This window comes from Nothoprocta perdicaria, unplaced genomic scaffold, assembly GCF_003342845.1.
Source record: "Nothoprocta perdicaria isolate Ctin4 unplaced genomic scaffold, notPer1 scaffold_55, whole genome shotgun sequence".
In the NCBI taxonomy this organism is placed as follows: Eukaryota; Metazoa; Chordata; class Aves; order Tinamiformes; family Tinamidae; genus Nothoprocta; species Nothoprocta perdicaria.
This window is the reverse complement of record NW_020455810.1, coordinates 208,531-229,990: the sequence shown is the minus strand read 5'-3', so window position 1 is coordinate 229,990 and position 21,460 is coordinate 208,531. Positions and strand designations below refer to the sequence as shown.

The 21,460-nt window shown below is 37.6% G+C and overlaps 1 protein-coding gene across 4 annotated transcripts in view; it reads right to left on the bottom strand.

The window, feature by feature from the left end:
* The window catches only part of CDH18 (cadherin 18), a 227,731-nt gene that overhangs the window by 27,977 nt on the left and 178,294 nt on the right, over positions 1 to 21,460 (bottom strand). For all 4 annotated transcript variants that reach the window (XM_026048532.1, XM_026048535.1, XM_026048533.1 and 1 more), the window contains 2 exons: positions 16,583 to 16,836; positions 4,558 to 4,694 (listed from right to left, as the gene is read on the bottom strand). In XM_026048532.1, coding sequence (XP_025904317.1) covers positions 4,558 to 4,694; positions 16,583 to 16,836 — 391 coding nt within the window. The remainder of the gene's footprint in view (positions 1 to 4,557; positions 4,695 to 16,582; positions 16,837 to 21,460) is intronic.

Here is a 21,460-nt window from a genome sequence, read left to right as displayed (position 1 = left end):
AGTTGTTAGAATCATTTCCCAAAATGAGTTTTCTGAAAAAAAAGCCTTTCTTGCTTTATTTCTATGTAGTAATTTCTGCAGGAAGACAATCTCAGTCTAATTCTCAACATATTCTCTGAATTCCTTCATTCATTAGTGTTACTGTTCTGCCTAAGCTTGTATTTCTTCTTACTGAACTCAAAAACTTTATCCAACTTGCATCAGTGCTTTGAAAACTTCAAAGTATATATTTATTTTTCTAGTTTGAAATATATTTTTTTACCTGGCTTTGGAACTTGCAGAGGTCCGCTCATTTATATTTTAGTACTGTCTTTCTCATGCACTGGCTATGACTTTGGGTTTTCCTGTTATTTCTCTTGCTGATGTTTTTATCAGCATTGCTATATACTAGAGAGAAATCTTAACGGAGTATCCCACAGTTATTTATAAAATCATTTATTTTCCTTTGGAACACATCAGCACTTGTGAAAAATGGTTATCCTTTCCCCTCTCCAGTGTATTTATTTTGACTGTTTTTAATATCACAGAATCACTGAAGCAGAGAATAGTTGCAGGTGGAAGGGATCTCTTGGAAATTGTCTGGACCAACTCCCCTGCTCAAAGCAGGGTTAGCTACAGCCCACTGCTCAAGCCTTTGTCCCATTAGGAGTTGAGCTTCTCCAAGGAAGCAGGCTGAAAAACCTCTCTGGGCAAAATTTTCAACAACCCCCCGCAGTGTATACATACTTCCGTATGTCTAAATAAAATTTCTTTCATCTCAGTTTGTGCTCATCGGCTCCTGTTCTTTCATTAAGCAGTATTGGTCCCTTTCTAACTTTCTCTCATCAGATATTTATACACATGGACAAGATTCTCCACCAGTCTTTTCTTCAAGCTGAATGGTCCCAGCTCTCTCAGCCCTTTCTCATAAGAGAGATGCTCCAGACATCTAATCATCTTAGCAGCCTGACACTGGACTCTCTCCTACGGCGTGAGTAGCTCCATTGAGCTGCTGCTCCGTGTGTCCCTCTTCTACTAGAGAGTGCAGAACTGGACACAGTGCTCCAGATGTAGCCTCACCTCATGAGTTGAGGGGAAAGATCATTTCCTTCAACCTGCTGGCAATGCTCTGCCTATTGCTGACCAGGAAACCATTGGTCTATTCGGCCTACACCGCTGCCTCCTGATCAACTTGTTGTACACCAGGACCCCCAGGTCCTCAGCAGAGCTGCTTGACAGCAGGTCAGCCCCCAGCCTGTCCTGGTCCATGGGATCATTCCTCCCCAGGCGCAGGACTTTGAGCTTCACTTTACTGGGAAAGTCATCACAACACTTTGGGCCAGGCTGTTCAGGCAGTTTTCAGAGGGTTAGAACTGTTCTCAAAGTTCATTTATGTAGACTGTACTTCAAGCATGAATTTCACTCAATTTTCACTTACCCTCAGCATCTAAAAGAGTTGTTTGGAAATCTCAATTACTTGCTGCCCATTTCATTCATTATAAAGAATTCCATTTCATTCATTACAAAGAAGTTCAATTGACATCCATTCTACATCAATCCTTAACGCAGCTCCACCGCACCTTTTTCCACTCCCATTCACAAAGGCTGTATTTCTTTTCTTTGAATCATTATTTCATTGTTTATGAAACTTTGTGCTCTTGCTCTCCTTTGATTTCCCTTACCCTTATAAAAGACTTAATCAAACACCTTGACTCGAGCCAAGCAAACTGTATCTCCTTTCCTCTTTTGATCATTATTTGATAAACTTTCCAAAAGAATGCTAGTAAGTTAATGAAATGGGAATAATTCTACGTTAACTATAGTTTTAAATCCTGTTCACAGCAATTTTAATCTATTCATTCACCCCAAATACAGTCCATAGATCCTTTAATGAAAAATAGAGTATTTTGTCACCCACTTTCTCTCCTTCCTTAGCATTACAAGAACTTTACTAACATAGTACTAACATAACAAAACAACATTTGTCCTCATTGTATCCTACAGTTAAAGAATACAGCATGTTAAAGAAGAAATGGATCATCCAATTCTCCTAGCAAAGAACTCTTGCATTTATATAAATTGAAAAATCACTGATCACTACATTAGCATTACTCCCAGAAAGGCAATCAACTATCATTGATTTTGGCGGGCACAGCCGATCAATGCAGAGAATACTCCACACACTCATGGAGAACGCAAACTTCTTATGAAGGGTTTGGAAGCAAAAGGTCTGAAACATGAGCATATCCTCAGTACGAGCACAGAAATATGACACTGATTCTAAATTTCCTTCACATAATGTAAGGGTAGCTATAAATAGCTGCCCAAAGGATAATCAGGAGAAGGAAAACTGTCAATGTAGTGCAACATTAAGCAAAGACAGGAAAACATGCCAAGAAAATAGCCACTGCAATGTTATTTCAGCAGAGCACCTCTTACTGTTGAAGTAGCATAGTCCTTCTGGGCCTTGTATATTCTTGGCTAAGCAAGGGGATGTCAGAAGCTACAAATTACTTGTACCCTGTCACACTACCTTGAAGACTGTCACTCTCATGACTAAATGAAATTTTGGGCACAGTGTTCAGCTTCCGTCTTAATTCTGCAATGCCTTCTACGTGGACTTGAAAGTAAATGCCACACATGGGCTGTAGCTACTGTAGCAGATAGCACTTAAGGAAACAAGAGTCTTGATGCTATGGGCACAGTATATGTTCTTTTTCCTACCGTAGACCCAATTACCCATTTCATAATGGATTTGGTACAGTAGAGCACTGCTGTATTTTTTAAATTGTTCTATATAAGAAAATGGTTTAAGAAGGGGACACAAGGGAAGGCTATTTAACATTTATGCTGCCTGTCAGTCTGTCACCCACCTATCTCTTCTTCACTGCTGTCTCTTCCTTTTTTATATGAGAACTTTTATCAAACTGACATTATGGATTTACTTATCTCCTCAACCTCAAATTTAATAGTAAGGAGACATGCAAAGGGAAAAAAAGCAAGATCCATACTTTCCTAGAATGGAAAGTTCTAAGCAGGCTATGTTTAAAAATCTGGTATTTCATTCTCATTACTCATACAATTTTCTTTTAGTCATAAGCATAATTCTTTAGCATGGTATGTGTTCACTCACTTGACTATTAATGTACATAAAACAACATTAAAGCTTAATGCTTTTTATTTCTGCAAAATAATTGCTTTTGGATGTTTTCTCCAAAAGCCTAGTGGCTACTGCTTTCCATTTTCAACATGTCCCAATGTAGCTCCTAATTAAACCTCACTTGCTGAGGATACTATCTGTCTATTTGACCTGGTTACCCTTTTTTTAAGAACTAACTGTAAGACTCTAGATTTTACTATTTACAATAGAAATTTACTTAGTTCCAAATCTTAATTCAATTGCAAAAGCCATTATATTAATCAAAACCAATCTGCTCCGCTTATAAATATGTATGCGTATGCTAGTAGTATAGTGGTAAACCAAATGCCATTTTAATCAGGAAATGAAAAAGCTGAAAGCAGAAGGAAGCCACTAATGTCAATGGTGCTTTTCAGGTTAAAACTACATTGCATCATCCAGCAATGATGGAATACTCAGAAAGCAAAATAAAAAAATAAATTAAAAATAAAAGGAAAGAATACACAGGAAAATTCAGTTTCTGGATCAAAGTCACTGTCCTTGAAAGACTGCATCACTAACAGAACTTAACGTAACTGGATATACTGATCCAGCCTGGGATTTTTTTGTTTGTTTGCTTGAGACTGAGATTTTTTTAACCTTTTTTGAAAAAAAAAAAATCCTTTAATAAAAATACAACTGAAATGTTCATTTGTTTAAACTATTATCTTAATTGTGCCTGCTTGGTGTGAAAATATTTATCTGGACCTTCTTAGTCAAGACATTTCTGGACTGTGATTGTGGCTTGTCTGAGGCCATGGAATTCCTAACAGATTTGAGTGAGGCTTTTGGAATGTACCAGAAGCCTTTACCTCATGTTTACACAGAATCACAGAATGGTTGAGGTTGGAAGGGACCTCTAGAGATCATCTAGTTCAGCCACCTGCTCGAGCTCCACTTGGCAATTTAACTATTAAAAGGCCATATGAACTCCCTGATAACCAACAACCTTTAGGCAGCAGCAGATGTAAGGTATTACAGGTATACCTAACAAGCAAACCATTAATACTATGTTAATAACACATACAAAAAGTAAGGATGATTTTCTCAGATGCAAATATACAGTATTATCTTCTGAGATATATGAAATATGATACACAAATGGGACAGACTAGACACAGAATGGCCTGAAAATATTCCTGTGTTAACTGACAGCCTTCTACCATACGAAGCAAAATGTGACAAATTTATATAGATGGAATCACATCAGCATATAGCATTTAGTTTGTTTGTTTTGTGGAATTACAGAAATCACATATACACAGAAAGCTTGCCTTTATTCAAACTGGTTAAAAAAAAAATCTGCTGCTGAAAAGACCCTAATGTCCAAACACAGTATTTCTTATCAAATATTAATCCTTTCCTTTTTAAGATTTTCCATAAAATTATGTATTATTTACCTATTTCAGAAGCAGCCACTGTGATGTTGTACCAAGGTGTTTCCTCTCTGTCAAAGATCTTGGCAGTCTTGATGGTCCCAGTGCTAGCATCAATGGTGAAATACCTATCTTCTTCTGTGTTATGAACAACAAAATATCTATGAAGAAATAAAACAGTAAATATATATCAGTTGAGTTGTATCTCCTCCAAAATAACAGAAATCTACATAAGAGTATTACCTGTAAACTCTAAAATCCTAGAAATTGAAAAAGCACCTTAAGAAAAATACTGCTCTAAGAGGGCATTTAAAACAACCCTTTCACTTCTGTCATGATGTCACTTGATTTTCTGATACATAACAAGGCTTTTGTGACTGCGAGCCACAAAGACAAAAATTGCCAGCAGATGATGCAGCAGCATACACTTACGTTAAAACTATTTGCATTAAAAAAGAAAAAAACAGAAAGGTAAAAGAAACAGAATGGTAAAAGAAAAGAGAAGAGAAAGTTGTAATTCTTCTGCTAATTATTTACTGCAAGCCAGTGTGCTCAATGCTGGCACCTGTAGTGAAGCAGGGCTTCCTGACATAACGTTTGCAACATGATGAAACGAGCCACTCTGAGGAAGAACATTACTGAGATTGGTTGCAGGAAGGGCTGATTCACAGAGCTGTAATTGGCATTAGACTAGAAGCAGAACTAAGCCCTGCTTAACCCTCTTGCCTCTTGGCACATTGCCTGGTAGAGAAAGCAAAAACCTTGAAGTGGGTAATGGAAGCAGACTGAGGGAACACAAAAGGAGAGACTGACAGGACTTTTTCTTTCCTCAAAGCCTGAATCATTTACGATAGCTTTTAACAAATAAAGCAATTACAGACTTCTATCAAGCCTACTTTACTAACTTCAGACTTGATGAAAAAATAAGGAAAAAGATGCCAAGTCTTTTATATACCATAATTGTTTTGCCTGATAATTTGTCAGCCATGCTTTCATTCTCTGAAGTCTTTAATATATGGAAGCTATATATAGGCCAGAATGATTTATTTGTCACATCCAATTGCTTCTATTTCTACATCGCCAAAAATGTAATTGCCATCTAATAAATAGAGTGGTGCTCAAGAAGGCTGCAAAGCTCAAAACAATTAAAATAACTTCAGTTCTATTTCTCTCACAATGTACTTATTTAGACTATTTGTGGAAAGGAAAAACAAGCAAGCAAACATTCGGTTGAATGATGCATTAAAGTAAAATGTGGCTTGTGAAGCAGCAAAGGAAATGCAGCACTAAGGGAGGAGGCAGCAATTTGAGTGAGTCACCTTAAATGCTCAGACAATGAGAGACAGTGGATAAGACAGCAAGGATATGATGACCTAGGTTACATTTTCTTTACTGAAGAGAACCTGAACTTACTCTCCCACTTGCAAGAACCATTGTACATTTGCCTTATAATATGTTGTTTTGGGTTGTGGCACTCAAGAGCTTTTAACGTGTTTAGCATTTTCAAGAATCACAAAACTAGAGATTGCAAACTCAAATTGACAGTAATCAAAACTATTCTATAAAATCTATGCTTCCTTCCTTCTTTCCTTCCTTGTGGAGGAAGACTCCTGAAGAGTGAAACAGCTCCCATAGGAATACAAACTTCACACTCCAAGATAGAGAGCTGGCACACCAAAGTGCCTATCTGACTCATATTTCTTTTCAGTAAGGCTTTAACTCGCTGTCCTCTGTCTGAGCTACAGCCAGAGCCTATGTGTGGCTCATTAACTACCAACACCTGAGAATGCCTCTTTCTTCACCGTCACAGAAATGCTTTGAAAGACTGTGCCAGTATCTGTGAAGAGCTGCATCTCCCGTACACACAGCTAGCACTATTTCTCATGAGATTTCTCCAGCACATTTTGGAAGCCAGAGAAAGATGAACCTCTGATAGTCCATAAAGCTGTTGTGTTTGCCAAAGAGCTGCCTTGAGATCGGAACTATGTACAGAAAGTGCCTGCCCAGTGGGAAGGCCCTTCCAAGCCTTATGCTTAGAAGCATAGGAAAGCTGAGCTATGACAAATTGTTGCAGCATGTTGCCTACATAAGCATCAAAGGGAGAAACAGTGAACATTTGACAGTGTTGGGTGAGCTGGAGAGGACACACAAACATCTTTCCTATGACAAATGGGAATGTTGACAGAGGAAGGCCTGGAAGCATAATAATCCCTCAAATCATTTTCCTAGAGATCTCAAAAGGAGCCATTCCTGGTACAGCTTATACCTAGATCTGCAATGATAAAAATTAATTCCTTCTCTTTTACTGCCTTGCTATTCTTGACTCCAGAGGTCTCTTGATAATGAAAAGAAAAAGAATTATTTGCTTAAAAAATATGCCTCACTGACCTGCCCTTATGGAATACGCAGTCCCAATCCAAAGCAATTTATAAGACAAGAGTCCTGTCCCTGCAAATATTTATGACTGTGGACACTGATTACTTACTACCACAAGCAGGCACAGTGACTAACAAAGTGCTCTGTTAACCACAGAACCAGAAGAAAAGAGGGCTATTTAGCACTCGCACACAGGAGTGTAAAATGAAGCAGAACTTCAAATTGGGCTTAAACAAGAAAAAACCTTAAAACACTAAGATCACCACATTGCTTTGTGTACCCTCTCTCTGATTCATTCTATAGAACCAAAAATGACAAATATCTACCCTGTCTATGAAGCCTGTGTAGAAAAACACTGAAGTTTAATTGTGCAATGAATTGTAGCTATCTAACATTTCATTTGCCTATAATAAAGGATTGTCTTAGTTTTTGGATCCTGAACAGCTTTTTCTATATTGCTTATTTAAATGAACGTTATAGAAGCTTAAAGCTCTCAGTTTCCAACTCTGTGTTGGATGAATGATTTCAAATGTACTTCTCACGTCATTTGTGAAAATAATGTGGTCCTGAGGTAATTTATTTTACTAACACATTTGCTTCTAGTGATACTAGAAAGATGAAAAATGTCTCTAATTTATCTATTATTCTTTTTGTAATTTACTCTTCTTGCATTTATTCTTTTTGTACTGACTTTAGAATACAGACATATTAAAACATCCAGAGCTGAACAGAACTATCCTTGGTCATGAAAAAACAAAAATGTAGCGCTCTCATGCTCTCCCATTATTATGACCTTGAGTTTTCCCCCACTACTCCAGATTCTTCATTAGAAATACTTTCTCTATTAAGATCTGAAGCAGCCATGTGCACTGCTGAGATTCCCAACTTTTGTGTACATCTATCTGAGTAAATAGCTACAGAAGACATTCCCACATACTGATAGAACTACATAAAATCCTAGTCTAAAATATTGCTCTCAAGTGCCTTGAAAATATTCTGCACAACTCTGTAGCAATTGTATTAAGAAACCCCCTTAGCAGAACTACTCCTTTTTATAACACATTACAGCAAGAAAAAAATCATTGTATTTAAAAAGCAGATAACATTTTACCCTTAATAAACATTGGCCACTGATTTATCTATAGGATGAGAGTAGAAACCAGGCCTATTCCTGAATATAATACACTTCACAGCTGACTATGCTTTACTTAGCCCTTGAATGTATCTGTTCTAGTTTAAAAAATATTTATTTCTAAAGGATAACTGCAGCAACAAAGATAGTCTTATTCTTCTTCCTCCTTTCCTTCTTCCCTTCTTTTCCCCTGTCCTCTCCTGAACTGCTCATCAAGGTTTCTTCCAGATTGCAAAAAGCAACAGTATACATACCGAATTTCAAAGAATTACTCTAGAGGTGAGTTTCCACCTTAATTCCATTGACAGCTTCTTCTCACTCATTTAGAATACATCCATTTAAAAATGAATTTGTAAAATTAACTGAAGATATTTATTTACAGACTATTTACAGACTCATGATGATGCTGTATGAATTAGCATCCATTAGCCATTAAATAAGCACATTTGAGTAGCAGGGCACAGGTTAATAAAAAGACTTAATGAGAAGTGCTTAGGTAAATACTCTCTATAAACTCCAAACCAGTAAGAGAAACCAATCTTTAAAAAATACATAAAAAGTATCATCAATGTATCAAAAGTATCATCAATCACAGCATCTAAAGAGAGTCTGAAAGAAAATAATTAAAAAAAGTCGACCTTGCTAGTGCTGGAAAATGCCACAGATACCACCTTCTTTTTAGGTGGAATTGATCAGAAGGCATTACCATTTTCCATGCATTTCTGTCTTCCTATTTCTAACCCTTCTTCCATTCCTGAGATATCTCTCCTCATCTCCTGTAAAAAGGCAGAAGCCTTTTTGCAAAGCAGCAGTTTACTAGGACACATATTCCCACAATTCCTGCTGAGAACTACAAACATTTGTGTGAATGAGGAAGTTAAGAAGAAGCCACGTGTCAGCCAGGGTGCAGACTTCTTAAAAAGAGCACCCAGGATGTATACAGTAGTGTACATCAATAAACCAATCAGGCTGTAAGCACACAATATAAAGAATGTTGGACATGAAGATTTTATCACATGTGGAGGGAGTTTAGGAACATTAATGATTTCCACATCTTTTAGGAAGGCTTCTGAAGCTAAAACCCATAAGCACTTGCAGAATCCCTGTCCCTAAATTACTGAGAGTCTTGAGACAATATCCGCATCTGTTTCTCCCTCTGTCAAGCGATAGAGTTAGCCCATTCCAGTGTGCCTCTCCTCAGTCATTGGATTTTAAAGGTAAGCCTTGATCGTGAATTTTTACTTAGTATTCTGATGTTTTGTCTTTTTCTTTTTTAATGTTCCTTTGAACAATTTTTAACTAATTCTTTTACTATCCTATTCTTATTTGAAATCTACAAGCAAGAACTCCTTTGAAAATCTCCACCTCACATACAATACCACCGGTACTGATGACCTTCCAAAAGCACATCTCAGACAGACCTGGATTTGCAGGTGACAGTACTTCTTTGGGTGGCCCAATCAACATACATGTAAATAGCTAGCCTGCTATCAACAACAGAAGTTAATTACAAAGAACTACATAAAAAGATCACATGTCTGCCACGGGAAGAGGCTTTGCTGCCAGATTGATTGGTCACACTATTTAAGGGCCATTCTATTAAAAACTACATGCCTTTTTAAGCAGCTCCATTTAGTTAGAAAAATTAGCAGAAGATCTTTTCTCAGAAACAGATACTCACATTCAAAGGACGGAGACTTTTCTTCAAAAGTGCCCCAGAAAAAGATGTATAAGCAGCAACAAGATGAGGAAGGTAGAACAGAGAGAGAAGTGAGAGAATTCCTCAAAGAGCTCAATGACAAATGTCCCATGATGGGCTCTAACTCCAGGTCACACTTTCATCTTCTCTTCCTTTGCTGAGCAACTTCCCTCCTGGGCCTGAGAACCAGACATGCTCTTGGGAGGCCAAATGAGACAGCACAGAGACATTTTGCTGCCCCGATGGCCTTGCACTGCACTGCCTCCTTTCCAGGGCCACTCTATTTCCCTGCAGTTCAAAGAAACATCTGGTGGGAGAAAAGCAGTTGTGAAGCGTGACTCTGAGGTTGGCTGCTGAAACAGCAGGTAACTGATCGCCTTCCTGCAGCATCCTTGGTGGATTAAAGAGACTTTAAATGCTCCAGAAGTCCTGAACTGAAGACTACAGCTGACAACTGCAGCCAGTAGCTGTGCTGTCCGAACATGAAAACAAAGAAAATGTTTGAGGAGAGCTTGGAGAAGGTAGTATCTCTCAGGCTACCATTCCATTTTTTCCCCTAGGTAAGTATAACCTGACTTCAAAGAGACTACTGCTCCTCTCAGGATGCAATCAGGGATCCAGCTGGATGTGCTGTTGGCACTGAGCTAGCTCTGGCCCTGGCAGCCACGGTGCCATCTGTCCTACAGGATCTACAGGGTCACCTGTGGTTCTGCCATCTGAGCTCAGCAGAAGCGGCAGGGGCTCCCTTCTCCTTTCCCCAGCAAACTGCTTTGCAGCTCATGCAGAAGCTGGCCTCACATTCCTGCTCTCATTGCCATCCCTGGTGACTGCTGGCACGCTGCACATCTTTGACACTGGAAAATGGGAATGCACTTAATTTGAAGGAAATGAGCCATTCCTGTACACCCATCTTTTCTAGCTGATGATTTTTGTCGATTTATTTTAAAGTCGCGTTCATCCTTCTTAGCTAATTCTGCCAGTAACACAGGCTAAGAACAGCCAAGACCCTTAGAGGCACGAATTAGAAGTCGAAGGAACATAAGGGTTTTTCTTCTTTTCCTGACTTCATGAATCTCTTCAGAAGATTACAACTGTCCAATTGCATTTGAAATAGATGTGTTCATGGCAGAACTGTTAAACCAAAGTTGCTTTTTATTCAGATAAATTAACACTTTGATTCCATGCTGCGAATAAATAAAGTACAGTTAGTGTTATATGAAAACCATTTTTTGTTCCTATATGGTTTACCAGCTAAATAATGGTGTTTTACTTACATATTATTCATACTTTTTGACATATTCACAAAGGAAAGACTCATCTAGACAAAAACTAACGTTCATGGATTTCTATAGATTTATTGGTGTTGGATGGCCCTATCAAAAGACTATCTTACAGGGATTTGTTGAGATATGAAGGCTGATTCTTAAAACCATAAAAGAATTTTAACTACTGGAGGCACTTCCAAGTCAGAGGAAATTACAGAAACATAAAGGTGATGACTTGGAATGAAAAATCAGGCTCTTAAGTCACTATATAAAGATGATTTGCCAGCTTTTCTCTCAGAGTACTAAGTGAGGGATGGAGATGGTTCTGGTTGCTGTGGGATCTTGACCATCCTCGACTGGATGCTTATGAGTAAGAACAGCTGTCAGAACAGCTTATTAGTTCCTGCACACAGAGATGGACGTTTCGTTAAGCTAATGCGTTTTGGGGGTAGCAGCAGCACCACTGTGTGGGAGAGTGGGAGGTCTGGAACACATAGTTGGGCTAGAACCAAAAATAATTGAAGGCCTCAGGGTAAAAAATTAGCAACAGATATCCTCCATACTGAATGAAAAAAAAAATCAGATTGACTGATTTTTGATTGACTGATCCCTGCAAAGACAGAGAATCAGAAGAGAAATCAGAAAAAAAAAGTTCCCCATCTCTAGCCACTCAAAATTCCCTCATTTCCAGCCATCTATTCTGATGTACAGACAATTTTTGGGAAAAAAGATTTCAGAAGAATAAGGAAAGTGAATAAAAAAAAGAGGTACAGTGGAGAAAGATGCTCGAGTCTTGGGAAAATAAAAAATAACTATTTTCAGTTTCAACCCCCCACACAGCTGTCTCCTGCACATTCATTTAATGAGCTGATACTGTACAATCAAATTTCAGTGCCTAGATGTGAATCAAAATCTCAAGTTTCTTTTATTCTGTCCCTAATAAGTATGCACTTTGCATGAGGAAAATAGTATACAAACAGAATCCTCTGCAAGATCTTTTTGTTTTTAAGATTCTCAGAAATAATTATTTAAATATATGAAACTCTGTGGGTGTGTTCTTTTGTCAACATACAGGCATTCCTTTTAAAATCTCATTTAGTGTTAACATGGCTTTGTCAGCCTGACACTAAATAGCATTCAAGATATATCTCTATTTTACTACCAAATGAGTGAAGTGAATGTAGGCTTCTCTGTCTCAAGAAGGATTTGAAGAACAATTTCCTACACCACAATAATGGTTATAATCATCTGAACTTGTCATTCATTATTTAACTTCTCACTACTTTGTCTGAAAGAAAGGAAGACAAGACTGTCAATTTAAATCAAATGGGGAAAAGCAACTTTCAGTTCATTATAGCTTCTTGATACCAATAAGGTGATTGGAGAGTAATTTTTAGCACTCTTCAGTAAAGTAGCAAAGCCACTGTAATATATCATCCTTTATAAGACAGTACTCTAAGACCATTGGAAAAGCAGGAAGCCACAATCAGGGCTGAGACCGTACTTTTGTGCTTCATTAACTTGCCCAAGAATGGGGATTCCAATATTCATGGAAAAGCTTCACTAATTTTGCCAGCACTACCTTTGTTTGCATGTTTTCTGTTTGTTTGTTATTTTTGGTGTTTTTCTCTAAGGTGATCAATGCTTTCTATATTTCTTTGAAGCAAAACAATTATTTTACATAAGAGAGCTCCTGCTGCACTTTTTTGTTTCATATTTTTTCTCTTTTTTTTATTCTTTTTTTAGTAGTAGTGCCAAGAGTGGAGTGCAGAAAGAAGTCTATTTTCTAGTGACATAAGGAAGTCATTACACCACTGTTCCTTAGCTAATGAATTTCAGTCCTGCCTTGCAAAATTCAAAGAAGAATACAGAGTAGCAAGGATGTAATATAAAAATGCTTTGAATTTTGACATATTAATATCACAAACCTAATGAAAGTTTCAAAGATCCAGAATCAATGAAGATGTAATTTTTAAACAAACCATGATAGATATCACTCTGAAAATGGATTATGCTTATATTTCTTACTGGTTTTACTACGGTGTTTTAATCAGTGTCAACACCATTTTCATCAGAAGCATTTGGTTAAAATAACTGCAGAGACAATTTGCGCCCAGGAGTACTAATTCATACCCAATTAATGGTATGAATTAGTGTATGGTATGAATGAATGGTATCAAATAGAATTTTTAAGTTTCCCTAAAAATTCATTTTGGCCTGTGTGAAAGATGCAAACTTATAAACGTTTAAAACAACCCTAAGTATCAATCATACAATGTCTGAACAAAAGAAACAAATAATTGCTACATTTATTATCACAAATGTTCTTCTTTTTTGCTGATGCTGAGCAAGTAAAACAGTGGTACAAAGACAGGCACCAAGCCAGTGAACTCTGAAGGATTTTCATTTCAGGCAAGAGCTGAAATTACAGTGCTAGAATTGCAGCCAGACAATAAGGAGAAAAAAAGCCCTGAGTGACCCCACAACTGATATCAAGAGAGGTGGGGTGTTTTTTTTTTAAATTTCTACTTTTCTCTTTTTTGATTGTTTTAGCTCCAAGACCTAACTTTAGAATAGATTTCCCTTTAGCATTGTTAATTACTGTAACTACTCTTCTGACTGCTATTCTGGTTATAAGAATTGTTCCTTCCACCAAAATAAAGGGCTATTTAATTGGGCACTGAGTAAATCACAGATGAGGCACACACTGTGTCTCTTAGCCAGCTGGACAATAAAGAAGTGATATGGTTGAAACTCTGTGTGTGTCTAATGCTTTATCAATCTTACACGTAGCAATGAGTGTCCTTAGAAAGTGGAAAGGACACAAAACTGGATTAGGAAAAACTGCTAAGCAAATTGCTGCTGGTTCTGTAGACTCACAGCATTTGAAACTGTATCTAAGCCATTTGGTTGACTGAATACAACTCCACACAGATCAGCTGTGCAAGTCGTATCTGTAGCTGTCTTCCATGGAGATTATGTCATCTCTATTTCCTAATGCAGACATACTGCATTTGTCTATTATTGTTTTTATAATTACTGCTGTTTTCTTGAATTAAGTTAGAACTGCGTGGAATGAAGGAAAGACGTGATCTCATTATGTTCAAACTATCTTTCAGATTCATAAGGATTTTAATCAATTAAGAGGACTCTTGCAAAGCAGCACAGAAGATCATAAATGGACGCTTGCTTCTGAATAAAACAACTTCCACTGAGCTGTTCCTATGCTCATTACCATGGGCAGAGCACGGGCAAAGACACGGCTCGCTCCTAGCCCGCTTCTGAGGACAGTCCTACAGGTTCTTCAGGTTGGACACAGGACATCCAAAAAATGTTTTAGGAGGATCCTAACACCTTAGGAGGTGACCTTAGGAGGATCCTTAGGAGGATCAGTATCTCCATAAAAAGCCCAAATGCTCACAGGTGGTACTCACTGCCAGTCCCACAGGGCAGGAAATCATGCCTCTAGAGCAGACCTGGTGACAATATCATGGTATGTCAAAGATATCTGAGCTGCTACTGCCCTTGCTGGAGCCCTCAAGGAGCTGGCTCCTTTTGAAGATTCACAACTCACTACGTTTTACTAGAATGTCATTTTTTCCTCACTGAAAAAAAAAGAGAGAGTTGGGACAAAAAAGTCCCTGGATACTGGGGCAGAAAAAAAGGATAGAGAAAGATAAGGGCAATTTTTGTCCTCTGTTCTTTAGAAAATACGTATAATTTAATGTTATGTTCTCAATCATTTGTTTAAAAAAAAAATCCAAAGAAAACATTCTGGAATTATTTTTCTTCCCTTTTCCAGTATCTCCAATTATTGCTTGTTTTATTCAGAAAATCTATTATTCCTGGCCTTCCCAGCATTTTTAAAAACTGCTTTCCTGCTTTCCCTTCACCATTATTCTCTTACCCTTCTCTAGACAAAACTCTCAATGGCCTCAGATGATTGAGTTACAGGTCAATTAGCCCAATTGCACTTGCCCTTCCTATTCCCAAGCTATCACAACATCTTTCTGCTGCTGTTTGCTGCTACTTCAGAACCACAGTACTACAACTACAGGCCCCTGGCAGTTATGTTAACAAACATTTATAATTTAAGTCATGGTTTAGACATAAATAAAAGCGGCCACTTTCAAGGGGCAATAACTTGCCATTAAGAAATAGTATATATGGATTGTCTGACAGAAGGCATTTTGATTCTTAGACTATTTGCACAAGAGAATCATAAAAAAATGGATGTTTCTGTTGCTCCATAGAAATTGTTTCATTTTACCATGTCTGTCACACATACCCAGCTGACTGTGACTCAGGCAGGAGCCTAAAAAATTGCTCTGTTGTCTCAAGAAAAAATGTTTTCCAGATATGTTCCTACAGGATTTGCACAAAGGCTTTACCATTATGTCATAAAAATGAATGGGAAAGGAATATATACTCATGAACATCTTTTTTTCCTGAAAGATTTTAAACCTAGTATCATCATTGAGATGAATATTTGCTTGTATAAAAACTTGTTTATATAAGTAATAAATTATTATTTATTATTTACATAATACTTGTTATTATCAATAGTCATGAAATTTTTGATACTGTATACCAGCTTAAAAAGCAACTCTTTCTACAAATGAAGCCAGTAAAAAAAAAAGTCATTGGACACATGACAGCTGAAAAGAGGTAGAATTATCTTCTAAATCAGGAATGAATTCAAACCCCAGTTTCAGAATATTCAGAGTTAAATTCACATACTCTGGAATTTAGAAGTCAGATTAAAATCCATATGTATACTTGTTGGCAAAAACGCATTTTCAGACTTGCTGTGGGGGCATTTATGGTTTGATATTAGTTGTTTAGTTCAGATCATGACTTATTTCCAAGTTAGTTCTATTATTCTGTTATTATAAGTACTCTGACAACACTTCTTTTTGATATTATGACCTTAAATTATACTGGCTATCTAAAATCTTTTCTACCTAACATGTTACATACTTGTTTAGTTTTCAGATGTTTCAGAAGCATATGAGAAATCGGTGACTTGCTCCACCAACACAATTTCTTGAGCATTACAGTGCATGTCTAAGAGGAAAGCAGTGCCTAAAGCTGTTCCTGCCTTGAACAAGCCACTGGCACAACTGCAGTGCCAGTGCTGGGAGGCTTGCAGGAGCCCAGCCCCAAACCTGCACCGGTGACAGAGAGAAGGCAGCACGACAATCCTGAACAGATTTCCCACTAGAGGTAGGACACAGCAGGGATGTGAAGCACACCATTTTATATGATGGGAGAACATATACCATTCTTGTTCAGTAGGCTGCTTGGAGAGGTGCTGTCATAGCACGAGAAGCACACAGCCCTTTGCTCAGATCAATAGCTAAATCACGAATTTAGTGCAAACTCACACCAACAAAAGCAGATTACATTATTAAATCTGACTGATAACACACAGACTAACAGTAACCAACCTATGTAAGCATTCCAACCAATGTTTTCCTTGTATGTACTAACACAAAAGATGTCATTTCAAACATCCCAGATCTCATTAACCCTTTAGTAAGTGGAATTCAATCCAAAAGTCTGAATTTACTATACCTCACTAAACTGTTGGCTATGTCAGGATCTTGTGCTGTTACGGTGCCAACAGCAGTCCCAATCTTTGCATTTTCATAAACTTCCATGACATAAGAAGGCATAGTGAAGAGCGGAGGTTCATCCACATCGCCAACAATGATCTTCAGCATCGTTACATCCTTAAATGGTCCCAAATGTGAAAAGCGGAAATCAAGATGAGTGTTTGCTCCTTCTATATTAAGTGTATAGGATTTCTTTTTTTCATAGTTGAGTGGCTGTTGGCAGAAAAAAAAAGTTTTATTATTACCCTTCTGCTTCAGTTTAACCTGAGATGTAGCTACACGCATTTTCTCTTTTTTTTTTCTTAATAGGTAACTATATTTCTTCACAGTGCCTGGAAAAATACAGCACTCTGTGATATCCCAACAGCCACTGCTGTTTAGTTGTAATGGGAAGATATGAAGGACACGAAGCAAGGTGACTCAGGATCTCTCTCCAGCAGAATTCTGGCAAAGTATTAGCTTTAAAAAAAAAAAAAAAAAACCCTCAGAATTGAGATTGAGCAGCAGTTTCTTCTTCTCTGAAATAACTTAATGTTTCAGCATTTTATCACCTTTCACACTTTATTGTTCAATGAATTGAACAAATTATACTCTAATATTGAACAAAACAGTACTATACCCAGACTCAAACCTACTGCTAGTGCCACTTCAGCCTTGCCTTACACGACTCAGTAGATTCCTACTAGGAAGCTTTCCTTTCTACAAGGAGGAAAGAAGCTGAGGTCTGTCCCATATACCCCTGTGCATAAATGCTTCCTTTCTCAGGAGTCCCTTTGCTACCTGCTGTCTACACATACAAAACCTGTTACCATCTTTCTCATCTACCTCCTCCTCCTCTAGAACCTCAGAGGCTCACTAACCACAAAACCTTGCAGCTCAACCCAAACCAGAGAATGTGAAAGTTGCATATGCAGATTTAGTTGTGTTTCCTTGTCCACAAGCATTGGGACATAGGGTCACTATTCTCTTTCAGTGAAACTTTTGATATTGACATTTAAACTACTGTTAAAACCAAGAGCAGAAGTTGGATGATAGTCTTAAATTCTGCAGTGCAGTTAAGTTCCTACTGTTGTTAGAAACCAGCATGGAATTACAGAACAAAAGACTACAGACCGACCTGACTACATGAGATTACATAGCACTTTTTTGACTTGATATATACATTTCAACCCTACGTGGTCACGATATTACATCACATTTTACAAGATATTTACATAAACAGGCACCATGCGACAAGACACACCCAATTCTCAACTCTTCTACTGCAGAGAGCAATACAGTAGGGAAGACTATAGAGATGCTTAACTTAAAAATATGCAGGTAATGAAGTTTAATTAACAGAAACAGAACTAACATGTTCACTGAAAGTGTTGTTTACAGAGTCATAATCTTGGCGGTCCTTTTCCGTGGCCTCACTAAAACAACTGACTACTTTTCATAGAGAGAGAATGATGACTTTGCTGTGAGGGAAGTTATTTTTTTCTATACATTGTCCGCTACATTTGTAATTACTGAAAGAGCTTGAACAAATCCTAGTTTGGGTCAGGTGCAATAGCTGTCCTGAGAAATTTTTAGGTAGCCTGGGTTCACTGCAGCTTCCAATTTTGCAAACCTTGAAACCTACAATCAGTGGCATAAATTGTATTATTTTCTGAGCTGCACAGACTCTGTTTACCATGATTCATGGTCTGAGGACCTAGTTCTTTTGGGGTTGTGCAGAGAACAAAAAAAGTTTAAATTAAGAACTAGCAGTTTCTTCAGAACTCTTGCCCAGTGTCAGAATGTTGCATTTTCCATGTAGCGTCAAAGCCAATCTCTCAGCATGGAAGGGCACTGCAGTGATTGCTGGGACTGATTGCAATGATGAGCTAGGGCAGAGGAATCAGATCTACCATACAACAAAGCACTTAGGGTCAAAGCTACTTAAAATCAGAAGTGTTAAACAACATTCCTTTTGTAATTTGTTGAACTTCTATCTCTGTCTATACTTGCATAAAGTTAGGAAAATTCAAACACGCTGAATGGTCATTTAAATGTTTCATGAAAATATGGAGCTACACACAATCTTAAAGCAGATTTCAAGGTCTTCCACTGTTAGTTTTCAGAAGTGCTTCCATGTTGAGCAAAGATAGATACCTGACTTCAACTCTTACCAGTTTTCATATTTCCGACTTCAGTCAATTTATAAAGAAGGACAGAAGACATAATCTCAAGATGCTATTAAAATACTCATGAAATAAACCATTTCCTGAATGAATACCCCTCTCTTTCCGTTATTATATCATGCATTCATCCATGCCATAAAAGAGTTAGGTCATGATCTGCCACTAAAATCCCTCAAGACAGAACTGAAGGCATGACTGAACACCATTAAAATCAATATTGTTCTGTGTGGGCTTGGGCTTCACAGCCTGACTGAACAGATGCAACACAAGGATTCAAGCCTTAGTCCAAGGCTAAACAAGTACTGAACAGTAGAAAAGTAGTACTTCAGGAAAGAAATATGAGAAACTCAAAGTGTGATTTGTCAATGAAAGGGTGCATTTTGTAGTTAAAACCTACAGTAACTCTGACTGATAAGGTATAGAAATGTAGTTGGTCAGGATTTATAGAAGATAAATATTTTATTGTTTTTCTCTTCTGTGTACAGAATTGTCAGAATTGTCTGTGTAAGGACAATTCATTCACTCAACTCTAATTGCATGAAACCTTTTTTTCTCTCTTTTTCTGCCTTACTTTTCTGGATATATAAATAAAATATTTAAAGAAAGTAGAATTTATCACAGTCCAATAAAAACTATTATGATAAAAACTATTATGGATAAGTATACCATTAAATAAACTAATGAAGAATTATATTTTTATTAAATATAATTCTGTAATCATAACTTAGATGTCACTCAGATTTATTTAGAATTTAGAATATGCTATGAAGCATATATATTCTAAGATGAAACATGCTTACAGTAGAATGACAAACTGTAACTATCATTACTACATTGTTGAAACTACATTGTTGAAAAGAACTTACATGAGTAAGTTACGATACTTGGATTACGTTGCAAGGAAAAATTAATTTCTTTCAGAATATACATGAAGGATGATACACATAAAAGTCTTTTTTTCTTTGGCATTGCTATTCAAATACATAATATCTATTTTTTTCCCCAGAAGTATGAGGACAACCCCTTTAAATAATGAGCAATAGTTGAGATCTCAAGCAGTCTAAAGTTTTAAAACTATACCCAAAGAAGTTTTAAAAATATTTTTTTCTTTTTCTTTTTTTTCCCCCAGAAGTTCTCTGTATTCAAGAATCAGATCTATCAGGGCATCTAAGAGCATTAGCTCACTCCCACACAAAGGGAATTACATATGTGAAAAACACTGTACTCCAAAATTCTGCTATTTTGGAAAGATGATCCACACACTGTACCAAGGGTAGTATTACTACCTGGAGTCTCAATCAGAAACAGTGTGTCAGCTTTTGCTTTTCTTCTGTTTTAGGGAACTTCCTAAGGAGAACTAAGGAAACTCAGAAACAAAACACGCCTTGCAATGTTCCACATCCTTGAGTATCTCATAAATCATGTTCTTATATAACTCTTCCTTTCACATTTGATAAAACGTTCAAAAACTGATGTCTGGTTGCATTTAGGATTTACAGAATTGCATTTTTTTAGGCTTCTACTAAAAACATTGTGTATGTGTTAAAACGGAAGCTCATTCTACACCTCACAAATGCTGTGCAGCGACATTTGATTCTAGACACAACCTGTCTGTTTACTCGTGGTAGTGCTTAGAGTACCTGCACCTGCAGAGGAATAACCCCAGGTGCCAGTACAGGGTAGCAACTGACCTGCTGGCAAGCAGCTTTGAGGGGAAGCACTTGGGGCTCCTGGTGGACAAGCTGACCATGAGCAGCAGTGTGTCCTTGCAGCAAAGCAGGCCAGGGACATCCTGGTCTTCATTAACAAGTGTTGCCAGCAAGTTAAGGGATGTGGATCCTTTCCTTTTACTGAGCCTTGGTGAGGCCCCACCTGAAGCACTGTGTCCAGTTCTGGGCTCCCCAGAAGATGAGAGATATGGAGCTACTAAAGCGAGTCCAGCAATAGGATCCTAAGGTAGGCAGGGACTAAAGATGAGGAAAGGCTGAGAGAACCAGGACTGTTCAGCCTGGAGAAGACTGAGGGAGAATCTTACCAACGTGTATAAGTTTCTGGAGGGAGGGTGTAAAGAGGATGGGAGGCAACAATCACAAACTGAAACACAGGAAGGTCTGTCTAAACATGAGGAAAATCATTACTACAAAGGTGAAGAGCACTGGAACCTGTTGCCCAGACAGGCTGTTGAATCTCCATCTTTGGAGATATTCAAACATTGTCTGGTCCTGGGCCGTGTGCTTGAGTATGGGGACTGGACTAGGTGATTTCCCTTCCAACCTCAACCATTCTGTGATCCTATGATTCTTTTTGATTTTCACGTATTAAGCACAAAATTCAGTTTAAAATACCTAAGCTACCCGAAAACTCGGCTATAATTTAGCAAAAGTTTTGGGCCAAAAGAGGTCACTTCTAATGATTTATATTTCCCAAGGAACTGCTTCACAGTTCCATCAGATTCATCACAGGATGACTCATATGCCTCTAAAGTAATTGAAAAAAAGGAAACACACAAACTGTAAGAAGGCAATTGTAAGTCTTCTAAGGACATGAACACATTTCCTGTCCATATGGATCAATGCTTCTGATTTTCATGCAAGCCTGAAAATACTAAATGTACCTCAAGCCATCAGTCACAGAACTAACAGACAGAAGTGTTAGTTAACATACTGCAGTTT